The 18082-nt window shown below is 41.1% G+C and overlaps 1 protein-coding gene across 9 annotated transcripts in view; it reads left to right on the top strand.

The window, feature by feature from the left end:
- HSD17B4 (hydroxysteroid 17-beta dehydrogenase 4) overlaps positions 1-18082 on the top strand; it is a 174792-nt gene that overhangs the window by 96598 nt on the left and 60112 nt on the right. Inside the window, exon 24 of one of the 9 annotated variants that reach the window (XM_070793275.1) lies at positions 2747-3158. The exons of the other annotated variants lie outside the window; for them this stretch is intronic. Within the exon in view, the coding sequence (XP_070649376.1) occupies positions 2747-2836 (90 nt within the window). The 3' untranslated portion in view covers positions 2837-3158. Of the gene's footprint in view, positions 1-2746; positions 3159-18082 lie in introns of those variants that run through there. 9 annotated transcript variants of the gene reach the window in all.

Below are 18082 nucleotides of genomic sequence, written 5' to 3'. Positions count from 1 at the left end.
CTTGCCTTTCCACCAATCTGTTCACACGGGAGCCAGAATAATTTCTTAAGAATGAAATCAGATTATCGGTTATTCCACCTGATAAAAACCTCCAAGATTTTCTTTTGCACTTAGATAAAATCTAAACTACCTGTTATCATATTGTTTGTGACGCTTCCCTTGCTTGTCTTCCGAGCCTCATCCTATGCTGCTTGCTGCATCACTTATACTAAATCAGTTTATATTGCCTTTCTCTTAGTTCCTTCCCATCAATTTTTATTCCTTCAATGTCTATTTATTTGCTTTTTCTGGAATTTCAATCTCTATCTTTTTGCAGGGCTAGCTTTGTTTTATCCAGAGTAGTTCCCTCCTGTTATAATTTTTCATAACCTCCTTAATAGCATTTATAAGTCTTTAGTTACTTGTTCACATTTTGTTTTTTGACTTCCCTATTGTAATGTTAGCACCCTGAGAACAGGGAGAGATGTCTCTTTTCTAGCATAAAATATTGTCTAGGGTATTTTAGATTCTCAGTTAACACTTGAATAGATTAAAGCAAGGATAGAAATAAGGAACATAAGCTCAATAATAGTAGTTTAGGCTGTGTAGAAATGTAAAACTTCTGCTTGTCAGACTCCCTCTATAAGACCTTCCATAAACCTGGGGGGAAAAATGATGGTACATAGTATACTGGTGTCAATAACCTATAAAAACTATGGGCAACACTAACACCTCAGTGTAAAAAAAATGAGCAAAAGACATGAACCAATAATTAATGAGAGAGAGAAATGACTAACATACATGAGAACAATTACTAATTTTCCCCCAGTGTCTAAAACATGCAAATTAAACATGTCATTTTTGCCTCAGATTTTCAAAGATTGGAAAAATAGTGTTATTAAGGTTGGGATAAGAGAATTTACATGTAGCTAGAAGGAATATTAATTTGATACAGTCTTTCTGGAAAACACTGTGAGAGTTTCACTGACTTCTTTTATGGCAACTTACAGTTCAGCATAAAAGTTTGTATGGCATTTCTAGGCCAAAAGAAATACCTAATGGTTCTGTTTATTAAATAGATCTAAACAAGAGTAGTTTTTTTGTGTTGTCTTTGACCAATGTCACTGTATTTCCTTCAAAAAATGTAAATACTCCAAAGTGTGTTTGAGTTCACTGCAGTGCCCTAGTGCACTGAGGAACAAAGTTTGAGAACCATGATAATGGAAGTATGGTCAAGAAAATCTAAGTGCCATGATTCAGTCATTCTTCTTCTAGGAACCTGTCCTAAGAAAAGAATTAAATAGGAACAGAGATTTATGTACAAAGTTCTTCTACTCGATAGCAACCACCAAACATTGGTGTACTTACTTCAAGGAAACAGGTGTTCTTATTGGTTGTTAAGTCCCTCTCAGATTGTAGCACCTGGCAAGCAGGTCTCAGTAGTGACTCTCTGCAGGAGTTGCAGACCATCATTTCTGTAGCTGCACAGTGAAAGCAGTCTTAGTTTTAAAATTCCAGTCTCCAGTTTCAAAGCTTAGCACTTGATCCTGATTAAATGAAATTATCCTGTATTAATTTTAGGATAAAAAGTTTAAGTAGTTTTTGCTTTTCCTCCAGGTGGTGAGGATTTGGTACTGAGATTAAGTTGCTGCTAGTTAATGATCGGGAGACACTGTTAAGCAGAGAGCACCCAAATTCAAGTCCTGGCCTATTTGTTGCTGGCAGTATGGTCTTGAGCATGTTTTTAAGCTTTCTGAGCATCTCTTTTGCTGGTATGCCCAGTTCAAGTTGATGGCTGTGCTTCTCAAGTGACATTTTATTTGTGGGGCTGCTTTGTAATGTTAAGTATACATGGATATTACTATTTTTTTCAATCTAGCTAAAAATCTAGAGACTTCTTTTCACTTCATGTTCCATATCTTATTTTCTCAATAAGCTATATGTGTTTTATCATTTTTATTTTACTGTTAGAGAACAGTAGAAATTGAACAGAAATTGAACAGAGTAGAACAGGAGAAATTGCACAAATTTCTTTTGTCAGGTCAGAAAAGAACTGGAGCTCTTAGCGTTTTAACATGACGGGCCTTTTACTTGTCATAATAAGTTTCATACCTACTTCCATGTCAGGTGCTAAGCAAAGAACTTTACACACTGTTTCATTTAACTCATACAACAAAGCTGCTATTTAGGTGCTGTTGTAATACTCTTTGTAGATAAGGAGGCCAGAGCTCAGAGAGGTTAAGTTGTTTATCCAAGCTCACCTTCCGTTTAGTGGCAGAGCCTAGATTTTAACCCAGGCCTTCTGATGCTACAGCCTAGGATCTATGTACCACTTTGTTAGACTATCTTATTTTGCCACTATATGGCCTTCTGTTTCATGAAGATATAATAAATATTTTAAATATATTTTTAAAAGTTCTGAATTGAATGCTTTTATTGTTAGTAATACAGTAAAGCCTTTTATTCGTATGGTCTCCAATTCACATTTAAGAACATAGATTAAACCCAGTAGCATAGGTTGAAGCAGAAGCACCAGATCTTTCCATTCTATGGTTTTCTAAAATGTACAAGGCATCGTTATTTTTTATTAGATATCTAAAAATTGGGTGTTATCTATAATCATTAAATTGTTATTGCTAGATAAAAGTTGACTTTGTTGGCCGGAGTTATTAACTCAATTGTATTCAGTCTTAACAATGATCCTTTTTAAAAAGATAGAAACTGTGATGTAACAAAGGTTGGTACTCTTTCCCTTTCTCCTTTCCAGGCGGTCTTTAGTGGCAGACTGAAGGCCAGAGGGAATATCTTGCTGAGCCAGAAGCTCCAGATGATTCTTAAAGACTATGCCAAGCTCTGAAGGATGTACTACGTTATTAATTAAAACAGAAAAATTAAATACTCTCTTTGCCTAAATATGCAGAAATAACCCAGCAAAAATGATCAAAATTAAGGTACAAGGAGAACTGCTTAACATTTCAGAACCCAGATAACTTTCAGATTTTTATTTTCTACTAATTTTTCATGTTATTATTTTTACAAGAAATTGTAAGCTGGCACATGATTATCCTTCTGTCCTTAGACCAATGTCTTCATAATAAAAAGTTTTCACCCAAGTCCAATCTCTTTAGAATTGTGATAGCATTTATAAGTTGTAAGGAAAATTAAATGAATAGAGGCTACTTTGATGTCTTTTACATTTTATTATTTTCTCTTCTCTGATTTACTGATACCCCAATTTTAACATGAATTTTCGTATTGTACTCATTTACATACTTTGCTATAATAGAGTTCCATTTTAAGGCAAGATAAAGGTCTTTGTGTGTTTCCACATTTTCTTTAAAATTTAGCAGTAGTTGATTTACAGTATCAACTACTTACAAAACAGTAAGATGGTAGGCTCTGAGAGAGGGCATCAGAGGGCAGTCACAGAAAACTAGCCAATCTGATTACATGGATCACAGCCTTGTCTAACTAAATGAAACTAAGCCATGCCGTATAGGGCCACCCAAGATGGACACGTCATGGTGGAGAGTCCTGACAAAATGTGGCTCACTGGAGAAGGGAATTGCAAACCACTTCAGTATTCTTGCCTTGAGAACCCCATGAACAGTATGAAAAGGCAAAAAGATAGGACAGTGAAAGATGAATTCCCCAGGTCTGTAGGTGCCCAATATGCTACTGGAGATCAGTGGAGAAATAACTCCAGAAAGAATGAAGGGATGGAGCCAAAGCAAAAACAACACCCAGTTGTGGATGTGACTGGTGTTAGAAGCAAGGTCTGATACTATAAACAGCAAGATTGCATAGGAACCTGGAATGTTAGGTCCATGAATCAAGGCAAATTGGAAGTGGTCAAACAGGAGATAGCAAGAGTGAACATAGATATTCTAGGAATCAGCGAACTAAAATGGACTGGAATGGGTGAATTTAACTCAGATGACCATTATATTTACCACTGTGGGCAGGAATCCCTTAGAAGAAATGGAGTAGCCATCATAGTCAACAAAAGAGTCCAAAATGCAGTACTTGGATGCAATCTCAAAAACGAAGAATGATCTCTGTTCATTTCCAAGGCAAACCATTCAATATCATGGGAATCCAAGTCTATGCCCTGACCAGTAATGCTGAAGAAGCTAAAGTCCAACGTTTCTGTGAATACCTAAAAATCTTTCAGAACTAACACCCAAAAAAGAGGTCCTTTTCATTATAGGGGACTGGAATGCAAAAGTAGGAAATCAAGAAACACCTGGAATAACAGGCAAATTTGGCCTTGGAGTACAGAATGAAGCAGGACAAAGGCTAATAGAGTTTTGCCAAGAGAACACACTGATCATAGCAAACACCCTCTTCCACCAACACCAGAGAAGACTGTACACATGGACATCACCAGATGGCCAACGCTGAAATCAGATTGATTATATTCTTTGCAGCCAAAGATGGAGAAGCTCTATATAGTCAGCAAAAACAAGACCAAGAGCTGACTGTGGCTCAGATCATGAGCTCCTTATTGCCAAATTCAGACTTAAATTGAAGAAAGTGGGGAAAACCACTAGACCATTCAGGTATGACCTAAATCAAATCCCTTATGATTATACAGTGGAAGTGAGAAATAGATTTAAGGGACTAAATCTGATAGAGAGAGTGCCTGATGAACTATGGACAGAGGTTCATGACATTGTACAGGAGACATGGATCAAGACCATCCCCAAGAAAAAGAAATGCAAAAAAGCAAAATGGTTATCTGAGGAGGCCTTACAAATTGCTATGAGAAGAAAAGTGAAAAGCAAAGGAGAAGAGGAAAGATATACCCATTAAAATGCAGAGTACCAAAAATAGCAAGGAGAGGTAAGAAAGCCTTCCTCAGTGATCAATGCAAAGAAATAGAGAAAAACAATAGAATGGGAAGACTAGAGATCTCTTGAAGAAAATTAAAGATGCCAAGAGACCATTTCATGCAAAGACAGGATCAATAAAGGACAGAAATGGTATGGACCTAACAGAAGCAGAAGATATTAAGAAGAGGTGGCAAGAATACACAGAACTGTACAAAAAAGATCTTCATGACCCAGATAGTCACAATGGTGTGATCACTGACCTAGAGCCAGACATCCTGGAATGTGAAGTCAAGTGGGCCTTAGGAAGCATCACTACGAACAAAACTAGTGGAGTGATGGAATTCCAGTTGAGCTATTTCAAATGCTGAAAGATGATGCTGTGTAAGTGCTGCACTCAATATGTCAGCAAATTTGGAAAATTCAGCAGTGGCTACAGGACTGGAAATGGTCAGTTTTTATTCCAATCCCAAAGAAAGGCAATGCCAAAGAATGCTCACACTACTGCACAATTGCACTCATCTCACACGCTAGTAAAGTAATGCTCAAAATTCTCCAAGCCAGGCTTCAACAGTATGTGAACCATGAACTTACAAATGTTCAAGGTGGTTTTAGAAAAGTCGGAGGAACCAGAGATCAAATTGCCAACATCCATTGGATCATCGAAAAAGCAAGAAAGTTCCAGAAAAACATCTATTTCTGCTTTATTGACTATGCCAAAGCCTTTGACTGCATGGATTACAATAAACTGTGGAAAATTCTGAAAGAGATGGAAATACCAGACCACCTGACCTGCCTCTTGAGAAATTTGTCTGCAAGTCAGGAAGCAACAGTTAGAACTGGACATGGAACAACAGACTGGTTCCAAATAGGAAAAGGAGTATGTCAAGGCTGTATATTATCATCCTGCTTATTTAATTTATAGGCAGAGTACATCATGAGAAATGCTGGGCTGGAGAAAGCACAAGCTGGAATCAACATTGCTGGGAGAAATATCAATAACCTCAAATATGCAGATGACACCACCCTTATGGCAGAAAGTGAAAAAGAATTAAAGAGCCTCTTGATGAAAGTGAAAGAGGAGAGTGAAAAAGTTGACTTAAAGCTCAACATTCAGAAAACTAAGATCATGGCATCCGGTCCCATCACTTCATGGCAAATAGATGGGAAAACAGTGGAAACAGTGGCTGACTTTATTTTTTTGGGCTCCATAATCACTGCAGATGGTGACTGCAGCCATGAAAAAAATATGCTTTCTCCTTGGAACGAAAGTTATCACCAATCTAGACAGCATATTAAAAAGCAGAGACATTACTTTGCCAACAAAGGTCTGACTAGTCAAGGCTATGGTTTTTCCAGTAGTCATGTATGGATGTGAGAGTTGGACTATAAAGAAAGCTGAGTGCCGAATAATTGACGCTTTTGAACTGTGGTGTTGGAGAAGACTCTTGAGAGTCCCTGGACAGCAAGGAGATCCAACCAGTCCATCCTAAAGACCAGTCCTGGGTATTCATTGGAAGGACTGATGTTGAAGCTGAAACTCCAATACTTTGGCCACCTGATGGAAAGAGCTGAGTCATTTGAGAAGACCCTGATTCTGGGAAAGATTGGGGGCAGGAGGAGAAGGGGACAACAGAGGATGAGATGGTTGGATGGCATCACCGACTCAATGGAAATGAGTTTGGGTAAACTCTGGGAGTTGGTGATGGACAGGGAGGCCTGGCATGCTGCAGTCCATGGGGTCACAAAGAGTTGGACACGACTGAGCGACTGAACTGAACTGATTTACAACATTGAGTTAGTTTTAGGTGTACAACTTCAGATTCTTTTTCTTTATAGATTTTTACAAGATATTGATTATAGTTCCCTGTGTGTGTGCTCAGTTGCTCAGTTGTGTCTGACTCTGACCCCATGGACCAAGCCCACCAGGCTCTTCTTTCCATGGGATTTTGCAGATAAGAATACTGGTGTGGATTGCTATTTCCTCCTCCAGGAGATCTTCCTTATCCAGGGATCAAACCTGCATCTCCTGCATTGGCAGGTGGATTCTTTACCACTGAACCACTTGGGAACCCCATCCCTATGCTATATGGTAAATCCTTGTTGTTTGTCTATTCTGTATATATTAGTGTGTGTCTGTTAATCCCATACTCCTAATTTCTCTCTCCCTCCCCTTCTTCCTTTGGTAACCATAAGTTTATTTTAAGTGTCTGTGAGTCTATTTCTATTTTATAAATAAGCTGATTTGTAGTATTTTTTAGATTCTACATGTAAATGGTATTATATAATGTTTGTCTTTCTCTGTCTTACTTCACTTAGTATGATAATCTCTGAGTCCATCCATGTTGTTGCAAATGACAATATTTCATTCTTTTCTATGACTGTGTAGTATCCCATTGTGTGTGTGTGCTCCACAGCTTCTTTATCCATTTATCTATTGATCGTCATTTAGGTTGCTGCCTTGTCTTGGCTATTGTAAATAGTGCTGCGATGAATGTTGGTGTGTATGTGTCTTTTCCAATTAGAGTTTTCATCTTTCCTATCAATCATATGGCAACTCTATTTTTAGTTTTTAAAGGAACCTCCATACTGTTTTCCATAGTGGCTGCACCAATTTACCTTCCAATAGTTGATGAGAGTTCTCTTTTCTCCACACCCTCTCCAGAATTTATTATTTGTAGACTTTTTGATGTTGACCGTGCTGACTGGTGTGAAGTGATACCTCATTGCCATTTTGATTTTCATTTCTCTAGTAATTAGTGATGTTGAGCATCATTTCATGTGCTTATTGACTGTTTATATTTCTTCTTTGGAGAGATGTCTAGGCCTTCTCTCTATTTTTGGATTGGATTGTTTGTTTTTGTTTTTTTGATATTGTTATATGAGCTATTTATATATTTTGGAAATTAAACCTTGTTGTTTGCATTGTTTGCAAATATTTTCTCCAGTCCATAGGTTGTCTTGCTGTTTGTTTATGGTTTCCTTTGCTGTGCATAGGCTTATAAATTTGATTAGGTTCCACTTGTTTATTTTTGCTTTTATTTCTTTTGCCCTGGGAGTTTGAGCTAAGAAAATATCATTGTGATTTATGTCTGAGAATGTTTGCCTGTGTTCTCTTCTAGGAGTTCTGTGGTTTTGTGTCTTATATTTAAACGTTTAAGCTATTTTGAGCTGATTTTTGTGTATGGTGTGAGGGAGTTTCTAACTTCATTGATTTACATGCATCTGTCTAGCTTTTGTAACACCGCTTGCTGAAGAGACTGTCTTTTCTCCATTGTATATTCTTGCCTCTTTTGTTGAAGATTAATCTACCATAGGTGTGTGGGTTTATTTCTGGGCTTTCTGTTCTGTTCCATTGATCTGTGTATCTGTTTTTGTGCTAATACCGGCCATTTTGACTACTGTGGCTTTGTAGTATTATCTGAAGTCTGGGAGGGTTATTCCTCAAGCATTGTTCTTTTTTCCTCAGGGTTGCTTTGGCAATTCTTGGTCTTTTGTGATTCCATGTATATTTTTGCATTATATGTTCTAACTCTGTAAAAAAAGTGTCATGGACAATTTGCAAGGGATCGCAGTGAATCTGCAGATTGCTTTGTGTTGTATATTCATTTTAACAATATTAATTCTTCTACTCCAAGAGCATGGATTATCTTGAAATTTCTTTGTATCATCTTCAATTTCCTTTATCAGTGGTTTTTAAGTTCTCGGTATATAGGTGTTTTCACCACCTTGGTTAGGTTTATTCATAGAATTTTTTTTTTAATGTGATTTTTAGATGTGATTTTTTTTGTTTTTACTTTCTCTTTCTGATATTTCATTGTTACTGTGAAGAAATGCACAGATTTCTGTATATTAATCCTGTATTCTGTTATCTTGCTGAATTCATTTATTAGTTCTAATGTTTTTGTATAGAGTCTTCAGGGTTTTTCTAAATATAATATTATGTCCTCGGCATTGAAGGCAAAAGGAGAAGGGGGCAGCAGAGGATGAAGTAGTTAGCTAGCACCCCTGACTCAATGGGCATAAATTTGAGCCTAACTCCAGGAGATAGTTGGAGAAGAAAATGGCAACCCACTCCAGTATTCTTGCCTGGAGAATGCCAGGGATGGGAGCCTGGTGGGCTGCTGTCTATGGGGTCTCACAGAGTCGGACACGACTGACGTGACTTAACGGTAGCTAAGTACTCCAGGAGTACTCTCTCTGGGAGACAGTGGAGTACAGAGGAGCTGGGCATGCTACAGTCCATGGGGTTGCAAAGAGTCAGACATGACTTAGCAACTGGACAACAACAACAGCCTTTGCAAATAGTGACAGTTTTACTTCTTCCTTTCTAAATTGGATGACTTTTACTTATTTTCTTGCCTAATTACTGTGGTTAATTTAACACTGTGCTGATTAAAAGTGGAAAGAGTGGGCCTCCTTGTCTTGTCCCTAGTCTTATAGGAAAAGCTTTCAGCTTTCTACCGTTGCATATGATGTTAGCTCTGTACTTGTCATATATGGCCTTAATTACATTGAGGTATGATCCCTCTGTATCCACTTTGTTGAGAGTTGTTATTATAAGTGGATGTTGAATTTTGTCACATGCTTTTCTGCATCTATTGAGATGATCATCCAATTTTTATCCATACATTTTGCTGATGTATGGTGTATCACATAGACTAATTTGTAGATGTTGAACCATCCTTGAATGCCTGGGATAAATCCCACTCAGTCAAGGTATGTAATCCTTTTAATGTATTGTTGAATTTGGTTTGCTAATATTTTGTTGAGGATTTTTGTATCTATGTTTATCAGTGATATAGATCTGTAATTTTATAGCGTCATTCTTGTCTGGTTTTAGTATAAAGGTTATGCTGGCTTTGTAAAATGAGTTTGGAAGAGTTTCTTCCTCTTCTAATTTTGGAGAAGTTTTAGAAGGATTGATATAAATTCTCCTTGGAGTGTTTGGTAGAATTCACTGTGAAGCTGTCTGGTCCTGGACATTTTTTTGGGGAGGTTTTTGAATACTTATTCAACCTCCTTACTAATAATTCGTCTCTTCAGATTTCTTATTTCTTCATTATTCAGTGTTGGGGCATTGTACATTTCTAGGAATTTATTTATTTCTTCTAGATTATCCAGTTGTTGGTGTTATTCATAGTAGTCTCTTGTGATCCTTTTTTATTTCTGTGATATCAGTTGTAACATTTCCTATTTCATTTCTGATTTTATTTATTTGTGTTTTCTCTGTCTCTTTTTTTGGAGGGGGTGAGTCTAGGTAAAGATTTGACCCATTGTTCAAGGGTCAAGTATAGTTTCTGCAAACACATGCCCAAAATAAACATGTGATCTTCCTCTCCACTCCTAAGTCTGTATTATTTTGTTGTAGTTAAGAACATCACCTTTTGCTGAGTTAAAATCAGAGTGATCCTTGACTTTTCTCTTCCTCACACCCCACATTCAACCTTACCAACTCTTGTCACTTCTACCTCCTGAATATTTAAGGATTTTTCTCCATATCACTGCTACCCAAGTACTGGCACTATAGTACTTGATAGTTCATGGCTTTCCAACTGGTCTCTAGTCTTTCACCACCACCCTCCTACCTTCCACTTCCCTGCAGCCTCTAGAGGTTAACACATCTGAACTTCCCGGGTTAACAATCCCCAGCTTAGAAACCTGTGATGATTCCTACTTGGTTATCTTAACTCTCAGACCCTTTGCTGCTAAGTCGCTTCAGTCGTGTCCGACTCTGTGTGATCCCAGAGACGGCAGCCCACCAGGCTCCTCCGTCCCTGGGATTCTCCAGGCAAGAACACTGGAGTGGGTTGCCATTTCCTTCTCCGTCAGACCCTTTAGCATGGTTCAAGTTTGCATCAGTTGGAATTCTTTCAGTGGCAAGTAATAAAGCCACTTCGAATTGGCATGAAACTTTTTCATCAAATTGAAAAAAATCTAGATGTGTAGGACTGACTTTGAAGTGAAATTGCTGAGTCCAGTGTTGTGCATGCCTGCCAAGTCACTTCAGTGGTGTCCAACCCTGTGACCTTATGGACTGTACCCTGCCGGGCTCCTCTGTTCATGGGATTCTCCAGGCAAGAATACCAGAGTGGGTTGCCATACCCTTCCCCAGGGGAATTTCCTGACCCAGGGATTGAACACATGTCTCCTGAGGCTCCTGCATTGCAGGCAGGTTCTTTACCACTGAGCAACCAGGGAAGCTAGGCCCAATTCCTTGCCATCTCTCTGCCTGTTTTATCCACAAGCTCCATGTGGTATCACCCCAGCAGCTCCAGGTTATTTTCCTTGTGGTCACAAGATGTTAGCCAAGAGGTGCAGCCTCATAGTCCAATTTCTAATCAACCAGCAGAAGAGAGACCACTGGGTTCTCCCAGAAGCTCCAGCAAATGTCTCATCTGGTCACACTAGCTGTGATTGGGTTATAAACCAACCCCTTAATCATCACAGTAGCTAGAAATGGTGGGTATGCTGATTGGCCTGCATCTGTCAGGGCCCATGTGTGTAAGCTAAGGATGGTGTGTTGGGGAACCCCAAGATTTCCTTCAGATTTGGTGATTTGTCAGCAGGACCTGCAGAACTCAGCATGTAATTTTATACTTATGACCATGATTTATTACATCAAAACAAACAAAGCAAAATCAGAAAGGCCATGTGAATGAAGTCCAGAGGAAATCAGGTACAAGCGTTCAAGTGATCCTGTTAGACATAATTTTGTGTCTTCTTCCATGCTGTTCAAGGGTTCTTTCCCTATACAGTCACCCAGGACATGCTTCATTTTCCCAGCATCAGATCGTGGTGACATGTGAAATGTCTACCAAGACTCAGTATCTAAGGTTTTCATCGGGATGCTGGTCACACAGGCATCTTCTGCCAGACTTCATACTAGAATTCCAGACTCCTGAAAGGAAAGCAGGTATTTAGTATCAGCTGCATTGTTTGTACAGTTTGGGCACAGGAAGCCACTCTTCTCAGTGAGGAAATGTTGGGAACCTCCTCAAAATCTACATTCCCAGATCTCAGCCAAGGGCCAAACTTGCAGGCAAATCTTTCTAAGGATAGCAATCTTAAGCCTGACATGATGACTCTTCTAACTGATAGGCTCAACCCCAACCAAACTACAAGGAAGCCTGAGAGTGAATCAGAGGAAATTTAGAGTGTAGGGAACCAAATCTCAGAAGTCTACCTCAAAGGTGCTTTAGTTCTCCTAAATCACTTTCTCACCTCATCACCTGTAAACACCTCTGTATCCTTAAGCCTCCCCAGTATATTCCCTGTGCCAAGCTGTTCTTAATGCACAGTAGTAGAATGGTCTCTTGACTCCTCCCAGAACTCTCTGTGTTTGTTTTAAAGCAAATAATCTGAGAAAGCTGAATTTTATATTGGAGAGAAACAGATTTGAATAATAACCAATTTAATAATACTACTACCCCAACATTAAAGTTATCCTTTTTAAGTCAAAAATATTGCAGCAAAACTAAATGATAATCCCAAGGAGAAATTCTGAAGTTGAGAGACCGCAAAAGCTGAAAGTTACAGAAAATGATTTTCTGAAGAGCAGCTTTTAGGACAATGTGGACTAAGCTATTTAAGGGGGGTCAGGGGGGAGGGACAATAAGCCATTTAAAAACCCATAAATAGGCAAAATAGAAAAATTGTGAGCCTTGGCAAAATCTAGATTTATATTGCATATGCCTGCAGTATATTGGCTGAAGTTTCCTGTGCTATGCTGAGTGACTGCTCAGTCATGTCCGACTCTTTGTGACACCGTGGACTATAGACTGCCAGGCTCCTCTGTCCATGGGAATTCTCCAGGCAAGAATACTAGAGTAGGTTGCCATGCCCTCCTCCAGGGGATCTTCCCAACTCAGGGATCAAACCCAGGTCTCCCACATTGTGGGTGGATTCTTTACCATCTGAGCTGTGACATCTAGCTATCAGAATTATTACAGCTTAAAAGATAAAAAGATACATGAGGAGGTGAAATGTTGTTGCACTAAAATTCACAATTTACTCACAGAAGAGCTATTGATAGCTTCATCCAGAAGCCATGTTTGAGAGAGTTTGGTTGCATAATTTTGAGTCCACAGCTGATAAAAATCAGAAAATAGAGAAGTAGAAAGCACTGTGAGTTGGGGGAGCATTGGCCCGGGAAAGTTTTTGAGGGCAGCATGGAAGAAAACATAAAATTATGTCTCAACAGGATCACTTCAAGTGAATTTTATGTGACGGGAGATTGAACAGCTCCTATTCCCTAATCTCTCTTGAAGTTACAAGCATGTCAGTAAAAACGATGATGGGTTAAATCAGCTGTCAGCAAGCATTTTCTGTAAAGACCTAGATCGTAGTATTCTAGGCTTTGTAGGCCACATATGGTCTCTGTAGCACATTCTCTTTTGAAATCAACTTTCTAAAAAATGTAAAACCCTGTGGAAAAGCTGGGGAGGAGGAGAGGGAGTGGATATGGCCTGAAGGCTTGGGTGCTGAGAGTGCCAGTTTGGAAAAAAAAATTTTGAACTGTCACTTATTTGCTTTAAACATTTATGAAAGTATGAATTCATATGAATTATGAAAGTATGAGAGGCCTTCTCCCACTCTCATGCCCAGGCAGGTGAAACCACACAGCACATGCACTGGCTGTGCCCCTGCCAGCCACACGATGCGTTCCTTATGGCAGTGAGTGGCACTGACATCTTCTCAGTTTTCTTAACCAGCAACTCTATTTTCTGAGTGCCAAAGAACTGATGCTTTTGAACAGTAGTGTTTCAGAAGACTCTTGAGAGTCCCCTGGATAGCAAGGAGATCAAACCAATCAAGGAAATCAACCTTGAATATTCATTGGAATGAAGAACTAATGCTGAAGCTGAAGCTCCAATACTTTGGCCAGCTGATGTGAAGAACTGACTCATTGGAAAAGACCCTGATGCTGGGAAGGATTGAAGGAGGGAGGAGAAGGGGGCAACAGAGGATGAGGTGATGGCTGGATGGCATCACCTCAATGGACATGAGTTTGAGCAAGCTCTGGGAGTTGGTGATGGACTGGAAAGCCTGGTGTGCTGTAGTCCATGGGGTCACAGAGTTGACACGACTGAGCAACTGAGTAACAATGAAACTCCATTTTCACCTTGATCTTCCTTTTCATCTTCATCAACCTTCATGACATACCCTCTTCCTAAAAATACCCTCTATTTTAAACATTGCTGTTTTAGATATTTTACTTCTGAACTGTTTTCTTAGACAAAGCTTTTAGGAGTAGGATTATTTGGTCAAGAGGTAAAAGAAGCTTTGTGATAGTCCTTTATGGCAACAAAGTTTCATTTGTGCTTATCCCACTTTGAGAGGCAAGGAAAGGAGAGCAAACATATCAGCATGTTTATGAATAGCAAGCTCTATCATAAAAACGAAAAGTGACAGCCTTATGCAAGTCAATACCTGCTGACTGCATCAGTCCCTTGGATCCTAATGTGATTAAATCTTGTATCACCAACCAAGAGAAAACAACTGAAGCAATGTGACTTAGATTCAAATAGGTGTCTTGTGGGAGTAAATTAGGCAAGAAGCGAATACTGCTGTGTGCAGATGCTGGCTCAGGAGGAGTAGGCCCCTGCATCTGATTAAGAACATGTCCATCATCAGAATACAGTCCTGTTTACAGAATGTATGATAAGAAGGTAGGTAGGACTATGCGTTTCAGTGGTTTGAATCTTTTGCCTTTTTGAATAATCAGCTGGAGTTGGGATTCATTGGCAAGCAAGCCAACGCTTTGGCCCGTGTCCCAAGGGAAGACACCTGGGCAGTAAGGTTATTTCACCTTAGATGGGAGATTAGAGAAAGGAGTGTGCAAACATAAGGAAAGGGGCCAGGCCAGTGGGGAGGAGGGGGAATTGTCAGATTAACGACAGACACAAACAAAAAGAGATGAAGTACCCCACCCGCCCAAACCACCTCCCACCCCAGAATGTCTCTCTGTGAACTATCTACAGGAAGTGAGGTGGGGAGATCAAAACCACAGAAACCAAATTCCAAACAGAGACGTTGAGGGGAAAGTGGGGACAGGGCAACAAGTGGACCTCAAGTGTGGCTCCCCTGCTAGCCACACTTCTCCCAGTCCCCGGTCACCAGCACGCAGCCCAAGCCTACATGAACCATGCACAGTGGAGGCTGGGACTCGCTTGCCTTCACACACACACATATCCGACACACATGGTGCGTGCACACACGCCACGTACATCTACATCCCAGATGCACAGGGATGCCCGCCCACAAGACACACACAGAGTCTGAGGCACGCACGTGAGTGCCCTAGCACCGACACGTTCACCTTAAGGCTATAGAATGTGGGGCCCAGAGAGGGCGAAGGAGTGAGATGGCCTGGGGCCTCCCTTCTCAGAGGCCCCTACCTCGGTACGTACCAGATGCCCACCCTTACCCTCTCTTCAACCCAAGTCCACCGGGCCCAATACTCTCTGGGTGCAAGATGTGTAATAACCGAGGATGGCGCCCCTGCGCCCCAAGCAGAGCAAAGGGGGAGATCACAGCCCCTATTCTCAGACAGGGTTCAGCAGGAGTTAAGACCGGCTGGAAGGAAGCCCTGGGAAGGCTGGGGGCTAGTGGGTGGGAAAGCTAGCTCCGCAAAGTTCCTTCTGCCTCATCCACAGGGTCTGGAGAGCAGGCGAGGGGTGCAGAAGACAGGGCACAGAGGCGTTGCCAGAGGCTGTGGCGCTAGCTCCTGGCTTCTCACGGGGCAACGCGAGCCCCGTCCACTAGGGGGAGCCCGAAACCGAATCCTGAGCGCGGCTTCCACGGGGCGGCGCCTCCTCCCCACCCAGGCCCCGGGACTTGACTGCTTTTCTGACGGAGAAGGGAGCTGGACTGCGAGGCCGCTCCGAACCTCCCGACAGGGCAAGGAAGGTGGCACAGGGCGCTGTCCACCGGGTGGCCACCAGAAGGCAGCCTCTGGCAGGAGCAGCAACGCAGAGGCAGGCTGCCGTGGGCGCCCCAGTCAGAAATTCAGGTAGGCCCCACGGCTCCACGCTTTGGCTCTGCCAGGGGCTTCTGTTGATTAAAGACCAGAATCTCCCCAACTGCCCGAAGGCCTGGTCCTGGGGCATGCAGTGGAGAGTCTCCCCAATCCTGGTCTGGGCACAAGACAAAATTCTGGAGGCAGGGCCGCTGGGACCGCTGAGGTGAGTTTGGCAGAGGGCTGAAAGGAAAAAAAAGCAAAACAAAACTGGAAGCGGGAGTAATGAGGATGGGAACACAAACAAAAAGGCAAAATAAGAAGTTTAAAAAAAAAAGGAAAGCACCCCCTCCACCCCCACCCCAGGCGGTGATGGAAGCTGTGCACGTGCTCTGTGAGGCAGGCGGCCAGCGCTACTCGCTCAGGGATGCTGGGACACCTGGGGGAAGGGGGTCTGCTGGTCCGGTTCGAGTGAGCACAGGCTGTCATAGCGGTCCAGGGGTGTGATTGTGATGGACTGGGTGGTGAACTCGTCGTCAGGGTACCTTGTGGTGACCTGAGATGTGACCTGAGGTTGTATTTACCTTCTGGCCCACTGTCCCCTATACAAGCTGACCTGTCTTCTTTTTTCTCTGCCTGGTTAAGAGTTGTTGTTGTTCATTTGCTAAGTTGTGCCCGACTCTTGGCGACCCCATGGACTGCAGGATGCCAGGCTTCCCTGTCCTTCACTATCTCCTGGAGTTTGCTCAAACTCATGTCTATTGAGTTGGTGATAACCATCCAACCATCCCATCCTCTGTCACCCCCTTCTCCTCCTGCCTTCAATCTTTCCCAGCATCAGGGTCTTTTTCCAGTGAATTGGCTCTTCACATCAGGTGGCCAAAGAATTGGAGCTTCAGCTTCAGCATCGGTCCTTCCAATGAATATTCAGGATTGATTTCCTTTAGGATTGACTGGTTTGATCTCCTTGCTGTCCCAGGGACTCTCAGGAGTCTTCTCCAGCACAACTCAAAAGCACCAATTCTTGGGCGCTCAGCCTTCTTAATGGTTCAACTCTCATATCTGTACATGACTACTGGAAAAACCATACCTTTGACTATATGGACCTTTGTTGGCAAAGTTAAGAGTACTCAGTTTTATTAGCCTGTGGATTGAATTAGGACAGATTGGAACAAATCGTTTCCCCTCATCCTTCATCTTTCAGCATAATGTGTGAGCTATTCCAGAATATGGTTTTTGCTACATGTAACCATGTTGATTCCCAAATAACAATTTTCAGGACCACCAATGAATAGTCAGTTAATGAGTATTTATTGAACTCTTATTGTGTGAATTAGTGAATTCAATTTTATCATTACTTCTTAAGGATTATTATCATTAAAAGGAATTCTTGAGACTTCCCTGGTAGTCCAGTGGCTCCCCAATCCCTGGGATTCTCCAGGCAAGAACACTGGAGTGTGTTGCCACTTCCTTCTCCAATGCATGAAAGTAAAAAGTGAAAGTGAAGTCGCTCACTCATGCGTCCGACTCTTTGAGACCCCATGGACTGCAGCCTACCAGGCTCCTCCATCCATGGCAGTTTCCAGAGTACTGGAGTGGGTTGCTATTGCCTTCTCCCACAGCATAGCACAGCACAGCACAAATGCTTATAAAAAGGAATTCTTATTCTTTAGCAGGTGTTTGGTGGTTTCTCAGGTTTGATTTAAATTGCATTTTTTAAATTAGAGAATGAACATTTTCCCATGAGTTAAAGAATATGTATTTCTCCAAATGTAAATTGTCAGTCTATTCTTCAGAGTTGACAATTGGAAAAAAATAAACAAAAAGCCTTTGGCGTATGGCCATGAAACTCCCAGAAGTTAATGAGTTGTCGCAGGTCATTCTGGGAGAGGTGTAAGAGTCAGACAAGAAACAAAGCCACCAGCTCCTAGTTGTGTTGCTTCTCCTATGTATTCCAAGCAGTATCTCTAAACATATCTTTCCATCCCTGTCTTTTAAGGTAATATGATTTGTCTTAAAAGATACTCCACAATGTAGGAGAATGGGGCTCTGAGAAGTGCTGTTTTTATAAAGCTAGCAGTACTTTAGCTCTGTAACTTTAGGATTATAAGAAATTCTCTAACCAAAAGTTTAATAGGAGAAGGCTAGATATTGCATAATTGCTTGGACCAGAGAGGCCAGTCTTTGACATTTTTTATTTCTGATTCTCCTTGCAGAGTTGAAAACTGTGCTTCTGACTTAACATTATACCTCTTTTATGTATTAAAGTTCCATCCCCTAACTACCTTTTGACAACATCTTAAGGACATGT

Source organism: Bos indicus, chromosome 7 (assembly GCF_029378745.1).
Source record: "Bos indicus isolate NIAB-ARS_2022 breed Sahiwal x Tharparkar chromosome 7, NIAB-ARS_B.indTharparkar_mat_pri_1.0, whole genome shotgun sequence".
NCBI lineage: Eukaryota > Metazoa > Chordata > Mammalia > Artiodactyla > Bovidae > Bos > Bos indicus.
Note: the sequence above shows the minus strand (reverse complement) of the source record. Positions and strands in the feature narration are given on the sequence as shown.